This window comes from Equus przewalskii, chromosome 2, assembly GCF_037783145.1.
Source record: "Equus przewalskii isolate Varuska chromosome 2, EquPr2, whole genome shotgun sequence".
Taxonomy (NCBI): Eukaryota; Metazoa; Chordata; class Mammalia; order Perissodactyla; family Equidae; genus Equus; species Equus przewalskii.
The window spans coordinates 120,014,591-120,040,856 of NC_091832.1; the positions used below are offsets into that span (position 1 = coordinate 120,014,591).

Below are 26,266 nucleotides of genomic sequence, written 5' to 3' on the forward strand. Positions count from 1 at the left end.
GCGCGGGCGGGGGGCGGGGGGCGCGGGCAGGGGCGGGCGGCGGGCCTCCGCGCCGGAGGATGTGGGGGCGCCTCCCGCGGTCCCGGGGACCCGCAGCCAATCGTCGGCAGGTGTCCGCGTCCTGCGTCCTCACCTCGGCGCCACCCCGCCCGGGCCCCGCGCCCCTCCCCCGCACCGCGCGCGCACCCCGCGCGCACCCTCGCGCGCACACACACACACACACAGACACACACAGACACACACACAAACAGGGAGCGGGAGGGAGCGAGGGGAGACTCGGCGCCCTCCCTCCCTCCGCGCACACGGCGACTGCGGGCGGACGGCGAGCAGCGCGCTGGGAGAGCAGAGACCACCGAGAGCAGCCGCTCGCACACACACTCACAGCGGCTCTCCTCTCCCCACCTCCTCCTCCTCCGCCCCCACCACTAGCACCATCTCCTCCTCCTCTCTCTGCAACAAGAAAAAAAAGCCATTTACAGGTATTTTTTTTTTGATCCGCATATTTATTTATCCCCCCCCACAGTTTGTTTACAAGTATTAAAGTTGTAATGGGGAGCTGCCAAGACACATCTGGATTTGTGTTTCTTTGTGTTAGGGGGTGATGTGCAACTAATTAAAGGCAGACTGGCAGCGTCTGCAAATTCTAAGGCTCCCCAAATAAAAAGAGGCTGGTAAGTGATTGTTCTTTCTCTTTCTCTGGCTTTTTCTCTTAAATGTTTGCTGTCCGTTGGGATTGTAAAAGTAGATTATTAATGCTGGACTCCAGCAATAAAAGGCGTCGCTGTATTAATTTATTAATTAATCTGCACCCGCCCCTCCTCCTGAATGTTAAATGTGACCTTTGATCTCTGTGTCTCTGGTAGACCAGACGTACAATATGAGGCATGTACAGTCACATTGTCTGAAGGCAAACCAGGATCATGAAGAATGGACGTCTAATTTAGCTTTGGAACAGGACTACAGTTATTTGTGTGTGTTTTATTTTGTTTTTTAAAGAAAATCCAAACAATAGCTGTGGCCTAGGTACGTTGTTCATGCTCCAGAGATGCATTGATTAAACAATAATGACCTGGATACTGGGCACAATCATTTTCTACAGTTTCTGGTGGCATTAAACCTTGAGGGAGGAAGGGGAGGTGATGGCAATAAGAAAAGCAAGGGAGGCTTCTGTCTGGAAACACCACTCTAATACTCTGAAAAGGGATATAAATTCTTATTTGGAACAAGGTCAAAAGATTACAATGTTGGAATTCTTCCCTCCACTAGATGTGATGATGTCTGATGCATGGTTGGCATAACTAGTTTTTACTGAGTAACAGTTATGATGGTCTTGCCGTTACAATGTGATTCGCAGAGACTGAAGCTGTATGCATATTCTTGCTGTGTCTTCCCCCTCCCCCTCCCCTGCCTCAGGAATATTTAGCCGGGAGCGTTTTGGGGGCACCCTTTGTATCGCCACCAGACCTCTGAGGGAGCCGTTTTCCCTCCTGCGGGAACCACAGAGGAGGTCCCTGAGTGATTAGGGACTTGCTGTGATTGAAAGGTGCCCGCCAGCTTCTAATCCAGCCTGGGGTGAGGTTCCTTATCTTGATTACTTTGCTGAACAGGCATTTGTTTACATACACCCCTCTTCTTAGGGCACTCCTCAGCAGGTCTTGAAGTTTGTGCACTTGGAGTTTGGGCATAAATGGTTCATTAATCTAATTATAAGCATAATTACTATAATTGATATCCATTTTGAACAGAATATTTCAGCCTGAGACTACTGGGCCCCCATTTAGAATCCCCTGAACATCACATCCTAGACCAAAACATGGGCTTCAAAACATGTCACAAAAAGATATTCTGGCCCAAAAAAATCTGGAAACAAAGAAACTGGTTTTTTAGGTTAATATACACTATGTCTTTGCTTTACTTCTTATAAAAGGCTGTGATGTACCTCTCCCTCTGGAATAAACAACTAAAATACCCCTTCCTAAAGCATAATAATGGCCTGTAAGCAAAGGGATGAATGCAAATGCCCAGTTCACGTTAGACTTTCGTCCTAAAAAGAGCAAAAGAAAAAAATCGTTTTAATGATTATTTCTTTAGGTGAACAGCACCTTAAGGGACCCCCCCCCCTCTTTTATTCAATGTAAAACCCAGTGACTCTGAGAGATCCTTTTAAAAGCAACCCCATGCTTTCCTCTTGTCTGAGGAGGAGACAGGATCTCCGTGAGGAATGATGGGGAATATTCTCACAGAGGCCGCAGGCACTTGGTTCAAAACCTGTAACAATGTATTATTTTTAAAAAATTGTATCTGGTCCCTCTTTCTTTTCTTTCTTTCTTTCTTTTAAACAAGTAGAACACCATCCTCTTGCCCCCACCAAGCCCCAGCACCAAATGTCTTGTACAATTGGGACCTGTCCTTGGTCCATTGAATTAAGACCCTCACAGAGCCAGCTGTGCTGGGATCAGACACAGAAGGACACTGTGGCAGCTGGTCGTCCTTTCTCCCTGCTCCTTGGTCGGGATTGTCTGCGGGCCGCCCTGAGCTCTCGGCGGCATTGTGTGTGCCCGCAGTTGATCCTCGGGTGCATTGTGGACTTTCCCAGGACTTCGTTCGCTAATTTCCTGTTCATTTTCCTCGTAGGGCTATTGCTGCTTCCACTTTGCAGCATTTGCATGCCCGGGTAGCACTTGTTCACACATTTCATCGTGTTTAACTGCCCTCTGTGATCCGTGGTACCGCCCTCGCACCCCTGATTTGCATGTCTTTAGCGCTCCAATTGCCCTTTTCGCTCGGCCTCGGGCACCCCGTCTTTCCTCTTTCCCCGGGTATCCCGGCTATTAATATATTTTCTCAGGAGGGCTGTAAGAATAGGGGGAGGAGCTGCGGGGAGCCGCAGGAGGGAGGGAGCAGGGCTGGAGCGTGGGGGAGGGGAGGGGGGGTCACGTCTTGATTGTTATGCAAACGAGCCGAGAAAGAATGTGGGAGCTCTGGGTGTCTGCGGGTCTGCGGGCGGGGGGGGGGGGGATAGTCAGGGGGCTGTTTATTTTTAATCTTCTTCCTCGTGCAGCTCGTTGGAATGACTTTCTTTATTTTAGTTGTAACAGTTGGAGGATAATGCAAAAGAAGACGCAGCCTGGGAATTCTCCGTCTGTGGAAATGCGCCCCAGAGAGGAATAAACCCGTCCTCGCCTGGCGGTCCCCTCCGGACCCGCCCCCCTCCCGCCTCGCCCCCCACACCATCGCCCCCTCCCCGCCCCGCCCCCCACCCAGGTGTCGGCCCGGGCGGTCCCCACCTCCACCCTGCACCCCTTCTTCCCGCCCTGCGCCATGAACACCAACGTCTGCGTGGAGCCCGGGCCGAGCCCGGAGGCGCCGGGCCTGCCCAAGGACAGCCACCTGCCCGAGGGGGCCCTCAACAGCCTTGTGGATTACAACTCGGAGATGGAGCGCTACCGCTCCTTCGCCAGCTCCTTCTACAAGACGGGCGGGGGCGCCTTCCCGCAGGCCGCCAAGATCGCGCGCATCACCACCCCCATCTTCCCGGGCAGCGCCGCCGCCGCCGCGGCCGCCGCGCGCATCGGCATGTCCCCCTGGAGCTGCGACAACGCGGCCACCGCCGCCGCCGCCACCGCCATGCTCTGGGGCAGCGGGGGCGGCGGGGGCGGGGGCGCGGGCGCGGGCAGGAAGTCCTCCTCCGCCGCCGCCGCCGCCGCCGCCCCCGCCGCCTCCTCCGCGGGGCTCCCGGCGGGCGGGGGCGGCGGCGGCGGCGGCGGCGGCGGCGCGGGGGGCGGCGGCGGCCGGACCCCCGTGCACCACCGGAACGACTCCCCGCGGCTGGGCAAGGCGGGCTGCGCGCCCGAGCCGGCGCTGCAGATGGCGAACACGAACTTCCTCTCCGGCCTGGCGCCCGAGCACTGCAGGCCCCTGGCGGGCGAGTGCATGAACAAGCTCAAGTGCGGCGCGGCCGAGGCCGAGATCATGAACCTGCCCGAGCGCGTGGGCACCTTCTCCGCGCTGCCGGCCCTGGGCGGCCTCTCGCTGCCCCCGGGGGTCATCGTCATGACGGCGCTCCCCTCCCCCGCGGCCGCCTCGGCCGCCGTCACGGACAGCGCGTTCCAGATCGCCAACCTGGCGGACTGCCCGCAGAGCCACTCGTCGTCGTCGTCGTCGTCGTCGGGGGGCGCCGGCGGGGCCAACCCCGCCAAGAAGAAGAGGAAGCGCTGCGGGGTGTGCGTGCCCTGCAAGCGGCTCATCAACTGCGGCGTCTGCAGCAGCTGCAGGAACCGCAAAACGGGACACCAGATCTGCAAATTCAGGAAATGCGAAGAGCTCAAGAAAAAACCTGGCGCTTCGCTAGAGGTCAGAGGAGATGATTTCTTGTTTCCCAGTCTGCCCCCCTCCCTCCTCACCCCGCTCTCCCCCCCCCTCCAGGGCTTCTTGTCGGCCTTCAAGACGCAGTACCCCATCCTGCAGCCTCCTGCGGGGGGCGAGGCGCAGTTGTAGGCGGAGGCGCGGGGGGCGGGCCCCGCCGCCCTCCCCGGTGCGCTGCGCGGGGAGCCGCCCGCCTCCCGCGCTTTTTGCCTCGGGGGGAAATCTAATGTAAGTGGTTTGAAAAATCGCAAGTTTCACGTTCAGTATGGGCAACAATTTCCCTTGGTGGCTTGACTGCCCCCGCCCCCTTATTATTTTTGAAAGCATCTCTGCCCAAAGCATTGCACACGTGACATTCTCTCTACCTTTACTGGTTGGGAGAGACTTATCAGTGGCCCAGTTGTAACAGTGGAGACACAGTTAGTGCACACATGCCCATGTTCCCATTCACGCGCGCGCGCGCACACGGGCGCGCACACACACAGCGTAAGCATTGAGGCTGAAAAACACGGATTCAGGGGGGGATTTTCTACCCCTTTCTAGAGTAGTTCTTCTCCTGGTGATAAAATGTTTCTCTTTCTCATTTTATTTTCTGCGTATCTGGCATTTTTTGAGAAAGCAGAAATAGTATGGAAAACCGAACACCACCTGCAGTTTTTAAGGAGATGTGACTTAGAGTAAAAGGATACAATTAGTTCATTTGGGGCAGGTGATGGTAAGTTTATTTAAGAACTGTTTTTACATAGTTTCAGAAACGGATGATTCCTAAAACTTGGTTACCAAAAAATAGTTCCTTTGGGCTCTGCATTTGACAAGGTAACTATTTTGTGGTCACAAAATGGTTCTATACGCCAAGCACAGTCTTGGTTGATACTCTATGTGGTCAGTGACAGTTTCTTTTTCCCATATGTCCTTAAAACAGACAATGTACAGATTATCACTAAAGTTGTTAAATTAGGCTCTTACTTACATTAAATGCAAAGATTGATGTGTTTGATGGGAGTTTCATATGGAACCTGATCAAAACAAAAAGAATGAAAATGGGAAATCACAGGTAAATGGTTTTGGTGGTATATTTAGCAAGGAAATACGGACAAGGAATCCTATTCAGCCCCTTGATAAATTTCACAGAGTGGATGGCTAGATGTTCATAGATACATGGGAACGCAGGTGGTGAGTTAGCGGTTGGCAGTATTCTGTGGGCTGGGTGGTCCAGTGGGAGTGGCTCTCAGAAGTGACCATCGGAGGGGCGCTTTCTTCAAATTCTTTCAAAACATTGTGAGCAGTGCTCACAGGAGTTTCCTCCGTGAAGGACTGGTCTTTAAATGGGTGAAAGAGGAGACTGAAAGATCTTTGTTGCAAGTGTGAACACAAGTAAGATACAGATTCTTTCTTATTTTATTAACATACATCAGAGCAAATAGCACTTGGGGATTCCAAAGAAATCAGTTGTTATATTGACCTCATTATTGATTGCAATCAGTTCCCTCAAAATATTGCATATATTCCTCCTTATAAGAAAGCCCATCTCTTTGTCGGAAGTTTGACTTTACTCCAGGGTGGTTTATTACATTTCCTTTGGCAACTCTACTTAAGCAAAGATGGTAACTGTTATAAAAATACAGGCCCGTGTGTTTTCCTAGTTAGCAAAAGTTAGTTTTTAGCTTTTGACTTCTCTTTTCTGGATTAATTTTTTGTAATTTCTTTAGATCTCTAAGGCCCATGGGAAATTAAAATTCAGTTCATACTGAAATTTCCTGGTAATGCCCAATTGATAAGGACTATGGGTTTTATTTTTCCTCTTGAAGGATAATATCTAGAATTGTAGATTTGATGTTGCTGGTGGGCCTTGTCCGTGGCTAGGCCCGGGGCACGGCCTGTATCCCACTTAGTGGACAGGACCACTGAATAGTTCCTTCTGACTTATTTAGTATGTAACCATTCTGAAGGAGCTTAATGTGAGCACCAATGGGTTTTCTGCACACGTTTCTATGCTGAGTTATTCGTCTAAACAAATTTCATAAATTTCTTCCTTTTTTTGTCTTTTGATAGTTTTCCTACAAACTTGTTGTGATATTTAAAATCCTTAGGCATTTTGATCACATATGACCCCATAGTACTGGTTTTTCTTCTTTTTAAACTCCATGTGTACCAAAGTTCTGTTGATCTTCAGAAGGTGGTGTGTGGATGGGAGGGCAACAAATTTCTCCCTGTGGGGCCCTCTGAAGATGTTCTCCCAGCCACATCACTTCCTCCCAGAGACTGGGTCCTGGGTCAAGGCTAAGATTATTAGTGGATTGCTATTTGGCAGAAAGAAAGAAAAAGGTTTTTTTCTTTAATTGGCTAAGATTCTATCTAGGCCATTGAAAAAGGCATGGCAGCGTGATTGCCTTAAGCACACGTGTGATAGCTGGCTGTGGTTGGAGGAAACCAGCTGGTCGCCTGTCAGAGTGGCAGGGTTTACATGACTGAACCACAGCTGGGACGGTGGTTGCGGGTCAGTGCAAAGTCCCCTGCTGACCTGCTTCCCTTGCTAATTTGGCTCCTGCAACTTATCGTCATCTGTGGAGATGTATTAGAGATCAGATAGACTCCCAAGCTGAGGATAGTGATGGGGGATTCATCGTGGATATTACCTGTGGATTTCAGATCTAAGCTCTGTAGTTAAGATTCATTGGCTGTAAATTATGGACACTAATTAATATCAGGATCATAATCATTACTTATATTCTTATTTATTACTTCAAACCTCATGTGCCCTTCTTCCCTTTGACTTATTCTCATTCCAAAGTCTGGAGGCATAATCAGATTTTCAGGGTGAGAATTAAGACAGACTCCCATGGATTGCCCATGCTTTCTAAGGCTCCCTTCTGGCATTCCTTTTACAACAGCTTTACTTCTTTCCACATTTTCCTGCTTGGTCTCATGTTAAGAGCATCTTAATGCCTTAGAAATATGTTTATGAAATCACCACCTGGATGATATTCCAGATGATAACAATACACACAAAACAAATTTAGCTTTTCTGTGATATTGTGCATTGTCTGTTTGCATGTAACACTGTTCATTTAGTCAATTACTATATTAAAAAATCATCACTAATTATTCAAAGCAGTTATTACAAATGCTGTATGCTGCTTGTGTGACATAACTTATCTCAGAAACTTGTATCCTAAATGATCACTATTAAGTTTCCAGATATTTAAGAAACATGGTTATATTTTATGATAAGAAGTTACATAATAGCACTTTGTCTCATACAAAGGTAATCTTTCAGTTTTTATATTCACAGCAGTTACATTTCTGATACTAAGATCTAACTTTTTAAAATATCCCAACCCGATATGGCTCAAGGGATAAAACTGTCTCATGGGCAACCCCAGCCTCTTAGTTCCTCAACATTGTTCAGGTGACATGATTGATCTCTGTGGGACAGCGTTAGAGACCACACAGATCTGGTTTCTCTCCCATTAGCTGATTTATGGAATTACATTAGTAGGCAGTGCCTCAGGAGGCTTCCCTGCCCCCACTGTGGGCTCTGCTGCAAGTTGCAGGCTGCCCCTAAAGGCTTCCCACAAGTCTGAGAGGGACCTGAAAGGGGCACATTATAGGGAAGGGACTGAGAAACTGGAAAGTCAGGAAAAGGACAATTCCATTCTCTTTCTTTTCTTCTCTCTCTTTAAAATTTATCTGTTGAATGTGCAGGCCAACAATAAGTTTACACTTGTTGCGTTGAGCTTCTAACAGGTTTGGTGGAAAACATCCAGATAGTGCCCCAAACTTGATAACTTGACTTAGAAGAAGTTTTAGGGGAAAGGGACACACTTCATATATATGCCGTTAAGTTCTAAGAGCCCGGCCACCCAGATGGCAATTGTAAAATTCTGGACAAAGCGTTGTCTGCAGTTTGTGAGGGAAGATGGCACCATCTTCCTGAAGAAATTCATTTGTAGACCATACATGATATAGGGTGTCACTCAAACTCAGTCTGTATGGTTACCTAATAAAAACAGTCAATAATTGAAAATTACTTTTCAAGTTTGGTGACTTTAAAAAAATTTATACGTAAAATACAAATGTTTCCTATCTTCAGTTAAAACATCTACCAGTTTGTTGTTTCATATTGTAATTTAAAAACGAGTTTTCAATTTTTAGTTTCAAGAATCAAAAACATGCCAGTGTAAAAATAAAAATTTTTGTTTTAATCTGAAAATGCAAATATATAATTATCAAAGAGAAAGAGGAAACTTTTCACTAAATTCAAACAAAATGATAGTATGTTAACACCAGAATGTAAGATAGAAATAATGTAGGGAAAAGATCCTGAATTTCATAAATGATAAGAAAAAACCTCAGAAAAGTTCAGCTTTGGCTAAAGTCACCAAATAGATTTGTGGCCAAGACATTAAATGGCAGCGCAAATCCAGCAAAATTTTCTTCCCATCACTAGATTTAATACAAGGTAGTCAAAGCTGTTTTTAGAAGGACCATACCTTTTTAATAATTCCTAAATTACAGTAATACTCCCACCCATCCAAATATCATGTAAATTCTAAGCAATGCTTTGAATGGCAATTAGAAAGAGTAAAATAAAAGTGTTTCAAATCCATTTGTAAATTATCGTCTAAGAATGTTTGTTTCAAATTCAACCATCATCAAACAAAATACAAAGAAAGAATCCAAATGAATCAACAACAAACAACAACAAACTTTAGACTGTAATTGGATAAAAATACTTGGCGATTTTAAAGAAGAAGGGAAAGTGTGTGTCTGTGAGAGGGGAAGTAAGAGCTGCTTGGTTTTAAACTTTAATGAGGTGATTACGGATCTATTGCTGCACATTTTGGTTAGTCTGAACCAAGTTTTCCTGGGTGAATAGGTAGGAGTTTTGCATAGTCGGACTTAGACAACGATAAATACAGAACAGTTTAATAAAACAGTCTGTAAGACTGAAAATTGAAAGGGGTACAAACAGGATGGGCATTTCCCCCATTTTGGTCCAGTTTACCGGGGTGGAGACTGAGGATCTATGTGGGGTGGCCCTGGAGACACTCCTGGAATATTCTGTCTGGATACAAATAAAACTCTCTGAGAATCCCCAGGAATAGGCTGGAGTCTGAAGTAGCTGCTGCTCTTAGAACTTACTGTTCAACCTCAATTGTCAGATTGTCTAAATATGTAGTTCCCTTTTACCAGAAAACAGCTCACCTTTTAATTTTGCTTTGAAAAAGCATAACAAAATGTCCTGCTATCCAATAAATTTCACAAGTGATGTGCTTCTGTTTATTACATTTATTTTTAATCACATTATACAAAATATTCAAAATAAACTGGTGTTCATCATATAAAAATATCTAATTAAATTAATGGGTTAAATTCAAGATTTATTGAAAGGACCATGTAAATATACGAATTGGAGAAAGGACTACTTCTCTTTTAATTTTCCTTTTATTTTTAGATTAATTTTTAGAAAGCAATAAAGAACTCCAAATAATGGTAAAATCTTTCATTTTTGTAAGTGTAATTTTCAGTCACTGATTAGAATGAGAGGATCTTGGCAGGGGAAGTAGAACACTCTAGAAAACATCATTTTTTACAAAAACTTGTTTTCAAGAAAGTATTTTTTGTAATCAGTGTGAATTTTGAAGCTGTTGTGCTGCTGTGCGTCTGCTCCATCCTGACGTGCTTTTTCTTCCCGCATCCCTCTCTCCTCTGAAGCCTCAGGCCGTGGGGGAGGGGCTCAGGCCGGCCTGTCCTCCAGGCTGTCTGGTTCCCTTGCGTGCAGACACCTGTCTTGAGACTGACTGACTCTGCAGGGTAATCACAACACCTCCCTCCATCCAGTGTCCCGTGCTTCCTGTTGCTTATTGAGTTATGTTGTGCCGCACCTCAGATGCGACAGCCGTTTAATAATGTGAGGCTCAGCTCTGCGGGGTCCAAAGGGACCCCAGCAGGCGCGTTAACTTCTGCTCTAAAACATTACGAGAAGTATTTTCCCTCTGTGAAACTTCAGGGCTTTCTCTTAATTTATTGTAAGAGCATAAGAATGCATAGCCAGGTATGGGAGGGAGCCTAATAATTTTTTTCTGTTTTTCTATTTCTTAGTATTTAACCCATCTACTGCATGTTACATTTCTTATTCCAAAGAAAATGGCACAGGGAACAATTACTTTTTAAAAGAACTAATACTAAAGATGTATTTTGGGGGCTGATTTAAACCAAATATAAATTATATTCAGAAAACATACTACTAGTTTCTTGGCTTTTTGTTTATTTTAAAATAAAAATTATATTTGGGCCAAGCGGCCACATTTCGATGACAGGTTGTGGGAAGTCCGCTTGTGTCAAGTGGCTGGCCAGTTGAATAACGTTAGGTCCATCAGCATGACTTCTCTGAACTTCATTTCCTCGTCTATGAAATGGGGATGACAGTATCAACCTACCTTACAACTTCAAATGTTGTATGCAGGTTAGTGTTCTCTGCACATGTAAAGATGCTGTGCAATTTCTTGTGGCTATTTTAAAATCATCAACAAGAAGTGGAGAAGAGGGGCTGTCCCGGTGGCCCAGTGGTTAAGTTCGCGCACTCCACTGCAGGCAGCCCAGTGTTTCGTTGGTTGGAATCGTGGGCGCGGACATGGCACTGCTCATCAAGCCACGCTGAGGCAGCGTCGCACGTGCCACAACTAGAAGGACCCACAACGAAGAATATACATCTATGTACCGGGGGACTTTGGGGAGAAAAAGAAAAAAAAATAAAATCTTTAAAAAAAAAGGTAGAGAAGATAATTATATTTACAGATAATTCAGTACACCAACAGGTAACTTACAGTTTTCAGGAATTAAAGCTCAAGGAGACTATTTTGTGGCTTGTGTTTTCTGAATATATGTTTTAATCATTCACTTTACCAAAGATCTGGCTCGAATCACTTGGAGAGAGATGAACCTGATAAACACGTTTTCCTTGTTCTTGTTCCTGGTGGAGTCGGTCACTGTGCTGAGCCGCGTGGATGAGGCGGTGCCTTCTCCTCCCTCACCAAAGGCACGCCGCCACCACTACTTTCAGTATCTTTTAATTGAGTGTTCGTGTGTTTCACTTACTCAGCACCTCTGTTTGGCTGCTATTTTCTTGATTTGGACAGACACAGAGAGTTATTATAAATGTGAATTAGTTTGTTTAAGAAAATCGTTGTAAGAGAGAAATGGTTACATGCTTATGAATTCTAGTTGGAAGACATATTTAACAAATATTATAAAATTGTTGAGTTACTTTTGTTTTGGAAGATGTGTGTGTGGGAAACAAAACAGTTACGTTTTGAGATAAAAAATGAAGTGACTAAGCAGAGCTTTCTTTTTAATAAGAAGAGAGTATTTATGAAATGAAGAAAGTTAGTGCACAGTAATAGAAAAGACTGGTGGACTTTGGGAGAAAATAGTGATAATCCCTAAAAGATCTGGAATACTCACCAAGAAAGCGTTGAAAACAAAGGAGAAAGGACTGTTCAAGCCAGGACACATGCGGTGTCTGGAAGGAGCCTTGTCGAGACAGGAGTGGGTGTGCACTTTGCTTCAGCAGTTGGAGAAGTTTGCTAGAGAGTGGAAACTGTAAGAAGAGGGAAGATAGTGTTTTCATGACTTGACTCGATACCACTGGTTTAGGAATCAGAGCTGAGGCCCACCTTCAGTGGAGTTAGAGCTGAATCAGAGACAAGGAAACACAGATTGCGTTATAGCTGATGCTACTGTTTTTGCTTACACCTTTGAAACATTTGGTAGAATTATTCCAAAGTGTAGCTAAAGGAGGATACTTCCAAGATGGGTGAAAAATGGGATCCCATTGGGTCTCATTGGCAGCTAAGTTCACATTTCAGAGGACATTCCTGAGAAAGTCAAGAAAAATGTCAACCTATAGGGAAAACTGTGCTGAAAGTGCCTTTTCTCGTTCAAGGGCTTAAAAACAACAACCTAGGTGATAGATAGTATCAAAAGGAGAGAGAACAAGTAGGACGAGAAGAGACCGCGATGTATGTTTATAGATCAGGGAGAGTCATGGGCATTTCTGTGTATTTCAGCAAATCTAGCAAATTCTGGAGGAGATGTATTTTCCCCAAAGCCTCACAGAGTGAAAGGAGATAAAATAAATCTTTAAAAGAATAATAGGCTATATAAATTTAATTGTGTGGAAATGATGATTATGAGTGATGGTGAGTCAGTGGCAGAAAAATAACTGTGTGGGGAAAGGCTTCTCTCTGGGAAATGATCTTCTTTATAGGTTAGATGAGATTGGTGATGGTTTTAGTGGAATCAAGAATAAAGAAAAGAGATGAAATTCTTAGTGGTGTGTAGATGGATGAGAGGTGAGAAGATGTGGAATCTTCTAGTAAATGTTAAATAGTATGTGCTCTGGTTTTCATCCATGAAAAGCAAAATAGAGAAGACTGGCCTTTTCTGTCCCCAAGAAGATACATTGGATCTTCTCTGTAAAGCTGCTGCGTGGAGATTAAGCTCATCATGGAGTGGAATGGTTTTGGGTTTTCCTCTTGTGATCCTCTTGATGTGAATACGTTAACTGTCTGATGTGGAGCTTTCTTTTCAAACTGCAGGTGAGAGCACACTAGGGTCTGTGAAGCCGGCTGCGGGCTCACCCCCAGGACATTCGGAGAGTAGGCTAGAGTAGAGAGGAACAGCAGGCACAGGCGTGCATCCCGTGCAGTAATGTACGTGTGGAACTGTTTCAGGTTCGTGTGTGGACATAGATGTGCATGCGTGCGTGGACTCGCCTGCTATGTAGGGTGTTATCTCTGACTGCTGGCTGCAGTCAAAAAAGTTTGAAAAACACTAGCTCAGTGACAACAACACTGAACACGTCTGTAGTGAGGAAAGAAACTACATTTGTAAATGAACAATGTTAACGAGATAGTGTACAATTTAAATGTTTTCCTACGAATAGTGCCCTTCTTTCTCCTAGGCAGGTCTACAACCATGCTTCATATTCATGAACACATGGTATATTCCTAAGCACATAGTCAACCTCTGATAAATTCAGCTCAATTTAGTAAAGCTGGAGGTAGGAGCTGTTATTAAGCACTGTGGATACACAGACCCACAGCTTTAAGGGGCTCAACCTTTTCTTTATTTCTAACCTGCCTTTTTTCAATACTCATGTAATTCCCTAACTCTACATCTTAGCCCTTCGTCCAAGACACTGCTTACATCTTAATTCATAGCCCAAGAAATGGACACATTTAAAATGATATAACTGAAGTTTTAGAAAGCCCTGGAGGCAGTCTCATGCCGATTCAAAAGGTTTGGGATGCCTTGAAGAGCTTCTGCCGAGTTCTTCCCCAGATCTAGGTACGAAATGCAGGCTGCTGTCTGATCCCTGCCTGGCTGCCTCGTGTTGTGACGTGGTGCAGCTGTGTTTTCTCTTAGTGCTCCAGAATGGTTGAGGGATGAGGAGAAAAAGTACTTGCCTTGAACATTTAAACGTACGGAGAATCTATGGTATGACTTGTTCTTTCAAGCATATTTTACAAAGTGCTGGAAACCGTTGTTTGACCTGAATAAGAGAAAGAGTTTTATTGAGAGAAAGAAATAAAGGAAGCAAGGAAGGAAGCAAGGGAGGAAGGAAGAGAGGAGGAGGGGAGGGAGGGGGAAGTGGACGAGGGATGGGGACCAGGGAGGAGGCAGGGAGGGCAGACTAGTGTTACATATTAAAGGAAAGTCAGGAAGGAGATGTTGGCAGAAAGGATTGTCCTGCTCAAGGTCGTATTCTTGAATCTGGTTTAAATAAGAAATTAGTGGAAATGGTTAATGTCTCAAAATTTTTGGAAAGATGCCACGAGTCTGGCCTTAGACCTGCTGGAAGCATTCATCATTGTTTCTTTTCATTTACTGTAGTGGAAAAAAAATGCTTTCAGGGAAACTAACTAGTTTTTTTTTTCTTTTAATTTATTTTTAAAATAATTCCTTTGTGCTGGCCCAGTGGTGCAGTGGTTGGGTTCAGCACGCTCACAGGTTCAGTTACCAGGTGTGGACCTGTGCACCACTTGTCAAGCCATGCTGTGGAGGCATCCCACATACGTAACAGAGGAACAAGGGCACAGATGTTAGCTCAGGGCCAATCTTACTCACAGAAAAAAGAAAAAGACAGAAAAACTCTTTCCAGTCTGCAATTAGAAACAGAAAGGCCAGGATGGGAAAACTAATGGTCAACCTTAATGATGGTGTTTATCGAGACAGAAGTCATCCAACATCCATAAGCAGCTAGCTGTTCACAAATGTGTGTCATTTTTAAGTGCTTGTAAGGAAGTCTTCCTGGAAAATACAGAATTGCACATGTAGAAAAGACTCCAGAAAAATGATGAAAAGAATATTAATCCCTACAGCTTCTAAATTCTATGCCAAAAAAACCTTAGGCTTTTTAATTTACTCTGCCGTTAGTTAACTATGTGAAAGTGGCTACGTTTACACAAAGATGGAGCCCGTGATACTCGGGGAAAAAGAAGAAGTACGTGACATTCCCTGAGGAGAGCTTGAGTCTAGAGCCTCAGGTCTTGCTCCAGCATCAGATGTGCTGATGTTGGTCCTGGATGACGTTGAGAGTGTCTGTCCTCTTAATGAGGGAAGCCAACCGTGATCTCACTCTAAAGAGCTAAGTAACGTGTAACATCTTGATAAAATTAAATTCTAACCACTGTTGACTGTGTACCTTTTACTTTTATTATTTAAAAACAAAATTAAGGAGAGTGACGAAAAGGTCAGAATGATTGTGAATCTGAGCATTCCTTGTGATGGCAATTGCAGTTATTAAAAAAATTAGAAATACTCCAAAAGGTACATATTATTCTTAGAAATTTAATTTTAACCAAGTACATTATTTTGAGGATAGCATCCAATTAACTGAAATGTTTGGGATTTTCTCTGAATTCCTCTAAGTACTTCGTGGACATAAAACATGCTTTGGTCTCAAGGCTGGATCTGTCTCAGTGGTTGGACTTTTGTGATGGAAGATTCTGGACCAAGTGAAGTTCAGCGACTGCATCCACCATGTTATAGAACTTAGCTTAAGAGAAGAAATTCATTAAACTTATTTTCACTTTTTATATGGTATAGAAAAAATGAATATTTCTCAGGTTCTCATATCTATAATAATCAAAGAGAAGCACCATAGTTTGAACTGCTTCTAGAGGTGGGGTAACTGCTGTATTTTATTTGAGTATGAGGTGGAAGCTGTCCAAATCATAGCTTCCATAGTTCTAAAAATCACCTCTTCATGTTTTTTAAATGACCTCGCATTTCCTCACCTTCTACATGAATGGTTCTTCTTCTCGCCAATAAAACAATGAGACAGTTCACTGCCTGCTTTAGAATTAACCAAAATTTTCAAAATCGCTCAGCAACTGGTCATGGAAAGAAAGCGATTGTTTCCAGTAGCTGGTTGCAGCCATTTCACCTGGAGGCACCATTCTCCCGACAGGAGCTAGTGGACTGACGTGTTATTTAACCTTTGTCTCTGCCATATATGTACATATATTCATTCAGATTCATCTATCACATGACCATTTATACATGTATATCCATAAAAGACATATAAACATATGGACATATATAAAATGAACTCTAAATACTTTAATCATTCTTGACAATATAGTATTGATTTTATTAACCTAACTTTTGCCTTTTTGATCTCAATTTTACTTTTAATTTCCTTTCACAATTCCTCTTATACGTAAGGTTAAAAATAATATATTATATATATATAAAGTAATTTTTCAAAAACACCTTTTTAATTTATGGATCTTGAAAACTTTTCCTCTTTCTGCTTACCTGGGCACCATCCTATTATAGTTTATTTTTGTATGTCCAAGAACCTTTTAATCACTAAACTACCCATTTATACATAATAAATTTACTCATTTGTTGAAATGAAGTGGTTTGAAGTGTTTTTCCCAAAATTGTTTGCAATACCGTCTCCTGCAGCCTTAGTCAGGGGACCCGCCTACATCCAGTGGTGACAGTAGAGAGCAGAGCCAAGGGTGGGCGCCCTTTGGTCATGCTGGACCAGCGTGAATCCTCGTGTTAATCTGTTACTTCCCTCCCTGCGTGATGCAGCCAGCCCCAGACGTGGATTCCCCTTTGGACGGCTTTTTTCCTCTCTGGCTCGACCACCATGTTGAATTGACTTAGCGGCTTTGGGACATAATTTGTAACCTCATCTTTCCATTTACAGAAGCGAGCCCCGCTTGCCTTCTACAGTCAGGCCGTCACAGTGGCCGTGGGGAGGGTGGTGTGCCCATGGGGTGGGGTAGGGAGAGGGGGAGCCCTCGTGTTCTCGAGGCCGAAGGAACAGCAGGAGCAACAACCCACAGAAAGTCAATACGCAAGAAAAAGCCATCTCCCGTTCTCCACCATTAATCAGAGAGATCCTGGCCACAAATGTCCGTTTGTAACCCAAAAAGGGGGAATGCTCCTTATCATCATGTTTTAGGCCTCCAAAAGCTTGGTTCCTAAACATTATCCAGTTACTTATTTGGTGCTTTCTTTCCTCTAAAGAGGGGTCTAATATTCCAGTTCGTGGTAATATTCATAGTTGCTTTCAGTTCACATCTGAATAATGGCCAAAATAAGATGTGAGTTAAAGCAAAGACTTCCACAGGTATATGCTAAATGAATCTGAATTAAGAGAAAAAGTGATTTGACCTTCGTCACATATATGATACGTCCGTATTACAGCAGGACAGAAGGAGAAAGCAAGAAAGTAAAAAGCAGAAGCAGTGTATACTTACATGTATTAATCCACATATTTTTAAATTGAGGTGTTATTAAAATATAAAGTTGTTTTCATTATAATTACAGTATATTATTGGACTGTGAGATGATCATTCATCATAAGTTAATTGCTCTCAGACTTACTAGCCTGTGCTAACCTGTGCTTACTAATAATTCTATTATAGTTACTTGACTATGATTTTTAAAATATATCATTTATAAATAGGATATAGAAAAGTATTTCTGCTATAAACATTTTGAGAAGTCTCTAACATTTGTTGGATATCATTTTAGACCGTAATTATTAATTATTCAAAGGTTGGTATTAATGTGCGTGTGTGTGTATTCACATTCACGGTATTATATATATGATACAATTTTCCATTTCTCCAAGTGGGAATGTTTTTCCTTTTCTTCATCCAAAACACCCTGAAGATTGAAAGTTTCATGTGAAACTGAAACAAAATATAGTCGAATATCTAAAGGCAATGAGACCTACTGTGATCCTTTGTCATGTTTATTCACGTACTTCCTAATGCAGAATTTCAGTGGTTCATTGAGCTTTTCGGGTTCTGCTGTGCAGAGCTGGACTGGACTTGAGGAGGGGTCCGATTTCAAGGCCTGAGGTGCCCAGGGTCAGGACACGTGCGGTGGCTCCTCACAGGGGAGCAGGATTTCAGGAGGCCACGACAGGCTGTGTCGGCTTAGTGCAGTTCAAAATCGCTTTGCTTTTGGTTGGAAAAAGCAATTTCACATCACTATATGGGAATCATAAAATGATTGGATGACGTATTTCTTTAATTAACAATAAATGGGAAAATAGGAAGTTATTTTTTGCATTAGTGTAAGAATAATGGTACCCCAAGATGCTGACTTCAGCTTGGGAATGGTTGTCATAGCGCCGTCCACTTTCACAGTGGAATTCTGAGGGCCTGAGAGAATCACTGAGATTTTGGGATTAGAAACTACATGAATAAATATTGGAAAGATGTATTTAACTTTGGTTACAGAATTTGCTGATGTCATAGTCATCGTCTCAGTTTACGACTACGCATTCTGAAGTGCATTTCAGCACAGAGTTGTCTTTCATTGGCTCTTGCAAACTCACGTCTCACTTTATCGAAAGTGATTCGTTTCGTCTCGTGTCCTGAGTCGTGCTGCATTTCATCTCTTGTATCTAGGTGTGAGTAGCCAGTCCCACTCACCTTCACAGATGTGGGTTGTAGGGGTCCTGTTCCCAGCGTGTAGGAAGTGACTTCAGTTAGACTTGACTTACCTTGACTGGGAGCCGTGGTCACCAGCTCAGCCTGGCGATACCACAGCCCACGCGTCTGCTTAGCAGGCTCCAAAAAGGGAAATTGTGCTCCACTTCAGAAGGTGGCAGCTTTTGGGATTCTTATTTATTGTAGGTTGTTTAATTATTCCTTCATTGCTGATTTAATGAAAATCAAACTGAAATACATTTCTGCCAGAGACATATTGGTAATTTTTGTATTCCTTTCTTTAAAGAGTAAATGTAAAATTTGCCTGGGCTTGGATTATGTCATTCTTTTATTCAAGGAAATAGCCTCGCTTTTTAAAGCTAGGAGAGAAACCGAAGGCCCTCCTGTAAGCTTGACAGTCTTGTGTCTGGCTCACGTAGGCATGAATTCTTTGGACGCGACGCTTTCCAGCGGCCAGAAGCAGAGTGAGCCCGCCGCCTTCTCCTCGCGGGCCTGGGGAGCAGGCCGCCGTGTTGTGTCCACACTCCAGGAGCAGCCAAGGCCGCGTTAAGCAATGCTGGTAGACTCAATCTGTCCTTTTCCTCCACCCTTCCCTTCCTGGGGAGTCTGGCTCTCCTGTCACTGAGGATAACGATTTCCCGTGAGCATCAGTGAGATCCAGAGTCAGTATAATCTCACCAGGAGTGTGATTCCCCAACGCGACTCTTGAATTTACGTAACCCAAAGGCAGCTGGTCCGGTGCTGACTCCAAGCGCCGGTGTGCTGAGCTCCAGCGCCGTTTAAATAGAGGACTTCTTACCAAGACGACCTCATTCACTGACAAAATTACAGAAGACGTGTTCCCAAATTAATAGACTTAATCAAAAACCTGTAATGTAGCCCAATACTGTACCTGTGAAAACAGGGTTGCTTCACCCATCTTGACAAGAACTTAGTCCAGGCCTGAAGTAGATTTCCAGGGAGCCGGATGAAAACTGAGCTGGAGACTCGCTAAGCATCTTGAGTTTGTGTGACCTGTGGAACTGAGGAGTTTTGTTACTTTTTTAACCCAGAAATAAAACTGTTAGAGGACGCTCACTTCACATTTCTGGTGAATGTTTTGATAATTTGTTCTAGTTAATGCACTAGTGGTTTTGCTAAGTTTTTTTTACATATTTTAGATGATTTGCCAACTAATCATTTTTAGGCTTTATGACCTCGAAGATCTTAATAAAAGAGAGAAATCAGTTTTGAAAAATACTTCCCTGCTTGTCTTTTCTCCCCCTGCAGCAGTGGCTTGTCCGCACCCTTGTATGTGAGCATCGGTACTGGTCTCAGTGTCTGCATGGTGCGATGTACACGTCACAGTGCTGTTTTGTGACAGACCGTGTTAGGATAGGAGACCAGCTCTCTGCTTTTATCGTATTTGCATTATCTAATTAATTTTTTGTGCTAAAAGCATTGAGAAGTGATAATCTATTTCCTTATAACAATGAACTTTGATCTCAAGTGACATTTTATAAAGCTTGCTTTTTTAGAATGTTGAAAATAACATTGAGCAGTGGAAAGGGCACAGGAAGAGCAAAGAGTTGGAAAAGAGATTTAAAAATATATCTAAGACATAAGGAGTTCATCTCATTTAAAAAAAAGACCCCATATATTTTTTCTGTTTATCTTGTGTTTATCAAGATACAAAATTATCTAAGTGTATACTTACAGCCGTGTTTCCAGTTGGCATCTGAGAAGAGGTTGGCATCTCCATGTCATGTACTCTACACGTAAATGTGACTATCTATGAATATATATGCACATGTTTATTTTTCATTTGTGAATCTGTAATTGCATGGATATGCTTGGATCTAACTTGTTAAAAATGACTACATTTATATAAGTATGCCTACTTACATGAAATTTATTCTTAGTTGGCATCAGGCAGCAAGTTAGCATCTGGTATAAACTAAGTTTTCAATTATTGCATGTGTGTGTGTGTGTGTGTGTGTGTGTGTGTAAAACATGAATATTAGAATGACTATGTTGTGTTTCTTAATGATTCATATCATTCCTTTAAAATTATTAAATAAATGTAATTAACATATAGAATTATTAAATTTATCATTAAAAGGTTAATTTTAGAAAGTGGTAAAGGTATTTTTCTCACCAACCAAATCAGATGATAGGGATCCGCAGTGAGCTGGAGAAGAAAATGGGGTGAATCGGAGGAGTAAGGAGTGAAATATTTATAAGTACTGTTTAAGGGGAATAATACACCTTTTTGTGCTTTCAGAAAATGCTTCACAAGTTAAGTAGTTTTGTATATAAGTATCCACAAACTTAGATTAGATATCGTTAGTTCTTAGCACAGTCATTTTGAAATTTGTTATGTTGACTGTGAGGAAAATTTTTTAAAAATTATTCTTAGTACAGATTCTGAAAGCAGCTTTGCTTTCAGAAATGGTTGTTTTATTCATTTAAATTTCAATTGACATCTTAATTAATACACTTTTATTTTTAGATGACATTACTACAGTAGAACTGTGTCAAGCAAATAAGTTATGTGTAAGAAAGTAAATAAAAGCTAACCTCAATTATTAAAGAGTGTTTGCAGTTGAATTTTTCATGTATTTCCTGAAATATAAAATTCAAGTGCTGTTAACGTTGTCTTTGTGTTTACAAGGTGTGTGTGTGTGTGTACGTGTTCTTCTATACCTACTCAATATTTTGGTGACATTCAACATACCAATTTATGTGCTTATCTATTTTTAGCAGCCGCCTCACAGTCCACTCAGCTGCTGGGCTGGTCTGAGGGGTAAGGCAGCTGTCTCTCAGGCGCCCCTCTAGGGAATTTCCTCCTCCCTGGCTTCTTGTGCACCTCGTGTACCGATATGTACTCATGTGATACTGTTTTATACAGAAGAGTGTGGTGTGATGAATTGCTGTAATGCTAACATATAGAGGAAAATTCAGTAGCTTAACTACTCTTTAAAGAAACCCACGGTAGCTGTAAGCTTTCTGTTAAGAGGATTGCGCATACTTTTGGTGCTAGCTTATTACTCCTTTGGAAAACTGTAGTATTTTTATGGTACAAAAGGATGGTTATGCTCCATTGACTATCATTGGTTAATGTAAATTTTTTCACATATATGACATTAATTTGTTGAAAACACAGTTACTTTAAAATAGTGCTATATTTTGTCATAATAGTTCTGATTAGATTGTACGTAGGAATGTTTAGATTAGTACTGTTAAGTGATAGAGGTAATACTGATGGAATGTTTGTTGTAGTCCTGCCATGAAAGAAATTCTCCAGAATAAAGCAAGTGCTTCCTTGCTTTATAACCGTCAGCCTCTCATGGGGCGTGTGTGGCAGATGGAGACTTTAAGGAACTTGCTGGCTGGCCTTCCTGCCAGGAGTCAACAGCTGGAACCTCTCCTTTATTCTGCTGCTAGCCCTGTTCTAGGCTGTGTTTCCTGTGTTTTTCAGACCAATGTGTTTGAATCATTATATTCAGTTAATTAGCATTAAATTCAATATCCTAATTTTTGTAACATTCTAAAATTGAACATTTCTTTTTTTATTAAATGTTGAAATATACCAATCATTATGTTGTGTATTACTGACTAAATATATTGCTGAAGTGTAAAGGAGAAAAGTCTAATTTTATCTTGGCATAGAAAGAAAGCTTACCTTGTTTTCTTGCTCTTTTTTTATAGAGAACACCTGTTCCCAGCGCCGAAGCTTTCCGATGGTTCTTTTAAAGCAGTAGTATATCTTATTTTCAAGGCATTTGGAAGTGAAGGGCAAACTAATGTCTTGTTTTAAGAAACTGCTTAGTCCACCACTGAAGAAAATATCCACATATTATTTTCATTTTATGTATAGGGGTTTCTTCAAAAAAAAAAAAAAGGAAAAGAAAAGAAAAAAGACATATAAAAATAATTTGGGAGCTTGGGGAATTGGCCAGTCTGTTCCCTTTCAATACACTGATTCTTTCTTGGATGTAATTTAGCTATTCTAGTGAAGTCATTGTCTATTTTAAAAGTGGCTGTAAAAAATAAGTTTGGGTAAACCCCTGCTGTAAAACCATGTATCTTTGCAAAGTACATATCTATGCTTCGTTCTGGAATCTGTGTGTCTCGGTACTGTAAACTGTACAGATAGCAGCCTGTATTTTGAGTGTTTAGACACGAGGAGACAATCACGTCTGAGCATCTATGGAGATTAGCGGTTTGTACACAACAGGATGGTTCTGCGACTTAAATCTGGAGCAATAAATTTTAGCTTTAAGTATTTTTGCCAGTTGTTTGTAGCAGCAGCCACAGCAGAGGCGTGTTTCCGATGCATCTTTCCGTAGAGACTCGATGCCAAGTTTTACCGACTAAAGGATGACGACGCATCCCGCGGTTACCTCCGGTGTGTGTCCTGAGGGAGCTGTCACGCGAGTCCTGGTCACTCTTCTTCGAGCACTGTGTTAGCGTAGCGGTCGTGCACTTGCGTTGCTTGCAGACGAGCTGTGCAGAGGGTGGGCCTCCCGAACCTTAGTGTAGGGGACTTGTCCGGGGTTGCACTGCAAGGCGGGGTCCTTGGGGTAGTTGGAACTTGCAGAATCGGTTGTACAATTTTCTTTTAAGTGTTTTCTAGGATACAGAATAAAGTATCAGATCTTAGGGGGAGAAATCCATGACTGACTTTTTTCCCAGCCCAACATAGGCTATATGTATTTTTTGTTTGTTTGTTTATTTTTTGCCTCTTTTTGGGTAGGAAAAATAAACACTTAATAAAATGCATCCAAATGTTTTAATTCTATGTATGATATTAAATGGGTAGTTTTGTTTTAAAGTTTAAACACATCAAGGCCTCCTGCACTGAGGCTTGGCTAGGGATATTTTTAAGTTAAAAAGAAATAGATACATTCACAAAAGTGAGGCTTTTTAGTCTCTTTTTATCTTCCTTTCTCGGAGCCTCCCAGTTGGGCCAGTGGCCCCCAGTGGAATGTTCCTTCGCTCCCGTTCCCATCCTTCCTCAGGAGGCAGGGCTGAGTCTGGAATTCCATGAATGCAGACAGCCCCGACAGGAGCTGGAACTTCACCGACCCGTGCCACCTTCTCACGTGGGGTGCGGTTCCCTCTGGCAGTTAGGGTTCCTGAGCCTGTCCCCACAGGACAAATGTTCTTTGTGACGACATGATACCTGAGAAGTTTGTTTCATGTTTTTTTTTTTGCCAGATTATAAAGGTTATTTTCAGCTTCAGGAATAAAACAGAGTTTAAAAAAAATACATGGACAGCGAAGTTGCCATGTCACTGTAACCTTTTTTCTTAATCCGCTAGCAGCTGTTTTAGCCCATGACATCCTTTAGCCTGCTGAAAAGTGTTCGCAAAATGGATCATGTGAAGAAAAATAACCTGAGGAGAGAAAGAGTAATGAAAAGGACTGTAAGTTTTAGGGAGACTAGCAGATGAATACCTCTAAAAGGCTAGCTGTAGCTTTGAATGGGAAATAATACGACAGAGGGCATTTTGAAAACCGCGGAGGAGCGCTTCGTCACTGGATTCCTGGGGTGAGGGCGGGGAGCTCCTTAGGAAGCCAGTGGACCGCACTGGGATGCGCAGCCCGGAGTGTGAAAGCGAGGTGCCGTTAGGGTCAGACAGCCTCCCTGAGGAAACCTCCTTGTGTACGACACCTCTCCATGTTCACAGGCGAGAATTAAACAAGCACAGACTAAGACGCGCTGTGTGCTAATTCTGAGATAACTTTCTACTTGCTGTATATTCCTTCAAGAGTTTCTAGTTAGAATTTCTGTTTCTGCTGTGGGACCAATGAGAGCTTCATGGGTTCTTTCTTGTTCCATTTTTATTTTATTTTACTTTATTTTTCAACCAGTTTGCTAATTACAAGTGAGTGAAAACTGATTTTCACCCTTGAACGGTAAGATTTCCTTCCTTTTTGGAAATGATGATTGCTGTTGTAGAGTGAAGCAGGCTTCCATGGAGGCAACATCAGTATACAATGGTGTATAATAAAGACTTCACAGCACACGTGCCAGGATTGCAGGTCTTGAGGTGTTTTTATTTGTTTGTTTTCCTAAAGAACTAATGAATCTGTATATTGTAAAATGTGGTGTTTTACATGTCAGTTCAGTTTTTTAAATGAAAGAAAATCTGTTGATTCTTGAAATGGAAGAGTGCAGCTTTCACAAATTCTCGTACGTCTATTCTCGATACTGTTCTTTTACACCATCCGTTTCCTTTGTTTTAGGTAAAGCTCTATTTACGTGACGTAAGGCACACAGAAGGAGACAGGGAGGGAGGTGGTCTTCCTCCGGCCCCCTCTGGTTCTCCTCCTCGTAAGCCGTGTGCTGAGAACTTGGAGAGCATATCATTGTAACCCTGAGGGAGTGATTGAAAGGTTTACATTTTTCATGATTCTAAAATACCAATGAAACGTAACTTTTAATAGTTCCTCACTGTATGGTTCATATTCAGTACCAAGAAAATTCACAATACAGCAATCACAATATAGATCGTGTGGACTATCTACACAACTTAAAAATTACGTATCAGATAAGCCAAACGCAGAACTTGGTAGGAGACGTCCAAACGTGCAGGAGCCTTCCTTCTCTAGGGGAGATGATGAGACACTACAGTCAGTCAGCATTTGGGGAGAGCAGGGGAAATGTTGGGGAGGGCAGGGAGAGATCATGAGTGAATCAATTTCCTCGTCAGCTGTCGCTCTGCACCCTAACGTCACAAGAGCGTCATCACGCAGCCTGTCTGTTGCGGGCCTTTGCACCAAAGTGGCTTTCTGAGGGGTTCTGCCTGTCTGTACAGCGGGAGGCGTGTTTACAAACTGGAAACGTAGCCATCCTTGGGAGAGAAAACAGGGATAGCGTTCCTCCAGGGTCAGAGTATGTAGAGACACCTCCTGGGTGCTTCCTTCTTCTAGACACGTTTATAGGGAGCAGGAGACGGGGGCGTCCCATGAATTAATGTCAGGGGATCACTAAAGGAAAGTTTTCTCTTCCTTTCGTTTAGAACCCTGGCATGTAGGCCGTACAATTAGTACTGAGGCTTATAAAGGCTTTAAGCTGGTGATGTCTGTAATCAAACAATGAAAACAGGAAAGCAGTTCACTGAAAGCACCATTCAGGGTCAAACATGTTCAGCAGAAAGCCGCGGTGGGCCTTTGATCACGGCGAGATTCACAGTGGAGTCAGACCGTCGGTTCTCATGTAACAGCTAAATGTTTCAGATTTTGTTTTTATTAAATTTGGCAGTTTCACACTGAGATCTGTATTCCTAGTGAATAAAAGACGCTACTATGTTAGGAGGGGTTCCATTTTCACAACTGCAAGCAGTCAGAGATACTTCAGGAACACGGGCCACAAATGGACTCCTTTCATGGTGTCTCTTATTCTGAGCTGTGCAGTGATCTATTGAATTTTCTAATAGATATTTGTGTAAGGTGTATGTATGCTTGTGCAATTATATAAAAGCAGTTTTGGAAAAGTGTATTTATTAAAGAAAATTACTTATGGGGCATGTACAAAACTGTAAAAAAACTTTAAAAAAACACATTCAATTTGCCCAGTAAAATTGTTTTTGTGAAATTTCTGTGTTGTTGAATAAAGGACTTTAGTATTCAAAATATCTCTATTTTTCCATGAAGAAATTTTTATTTGTGGGATTTTTAAGTAATAAGCATATGATCCTGAAAGTCTAATTTTGTTTATGATAAAAAAAGTTTATAATTCTACATTTGCCCTTGTCAGCAGAATGAATACTGTATATAAATCTTTCATAAAATAAGCCAGTTTTGTTCAATTTGTTTTTTTCTCATATATTTTGTCTTTCTCATATATTTAAAGAAAGGAAAAAAGAAGAACATGATTCTTTTCACATTTCTAAAGGGTCTATTTTTTCTGAAAGCTT

At 42.5% G+C, this 26,266-nt stretch overlaps 1 protein-coding gene across 4 annotated transcripts; it reads left to right on the forward strand.

Annotated features, from left to right (window-relative positions):
- The first annotated feature begins 30 nt into the window (after positions 1 to 30).
- Positions 31 to 25,984, forward strand: CXXC4 (CXXC finger protein 4). 4 transcript variants are annotated; one of them, XM_070609399.1, is made up of 4 exons: positions 31 to 479; positions 596 to 671; positions 3,090 to 4,353; positions 18,779 to 21,937. In XM_070609399.1, the coding sequence occupies exons 3-4, from the start codon at positions 3,322 to 3,324 to the stop codon at positions 18,782 to 18,784; spliced, it is 1,038 nt and encodes a 345-aa protein (XP_070465500.1). In that variant the 5' UTR covers positions 31 to 479; positions 596 to 671; positions 3,090 to 3,321; the 3' UTR covers positions 18,785 to 21,937. The 4 variants fall into 4 exon arrangements, with proteins under 4 accessions (XP_070465500.1, XP_070465497.1, XP_070465498.1 ...); XM_070609396.1 differs by lacking the exon at positions 18,779 to 21,937 and adding an exon at positions 22,050 to 25,984 and having other exon boundaries at positions 46 to 479; XM_070609397.1 differs by lacking the exons at positions 596 to 671; positions 18,779 to 21,937 and adding an exon at positions 22,050 to 25,984 and having other exon boundaries at positions 46 to 479.
- The last annotated feature ends 282 nt before the right edge of the window (positions 25,985 to 26,266 follow it).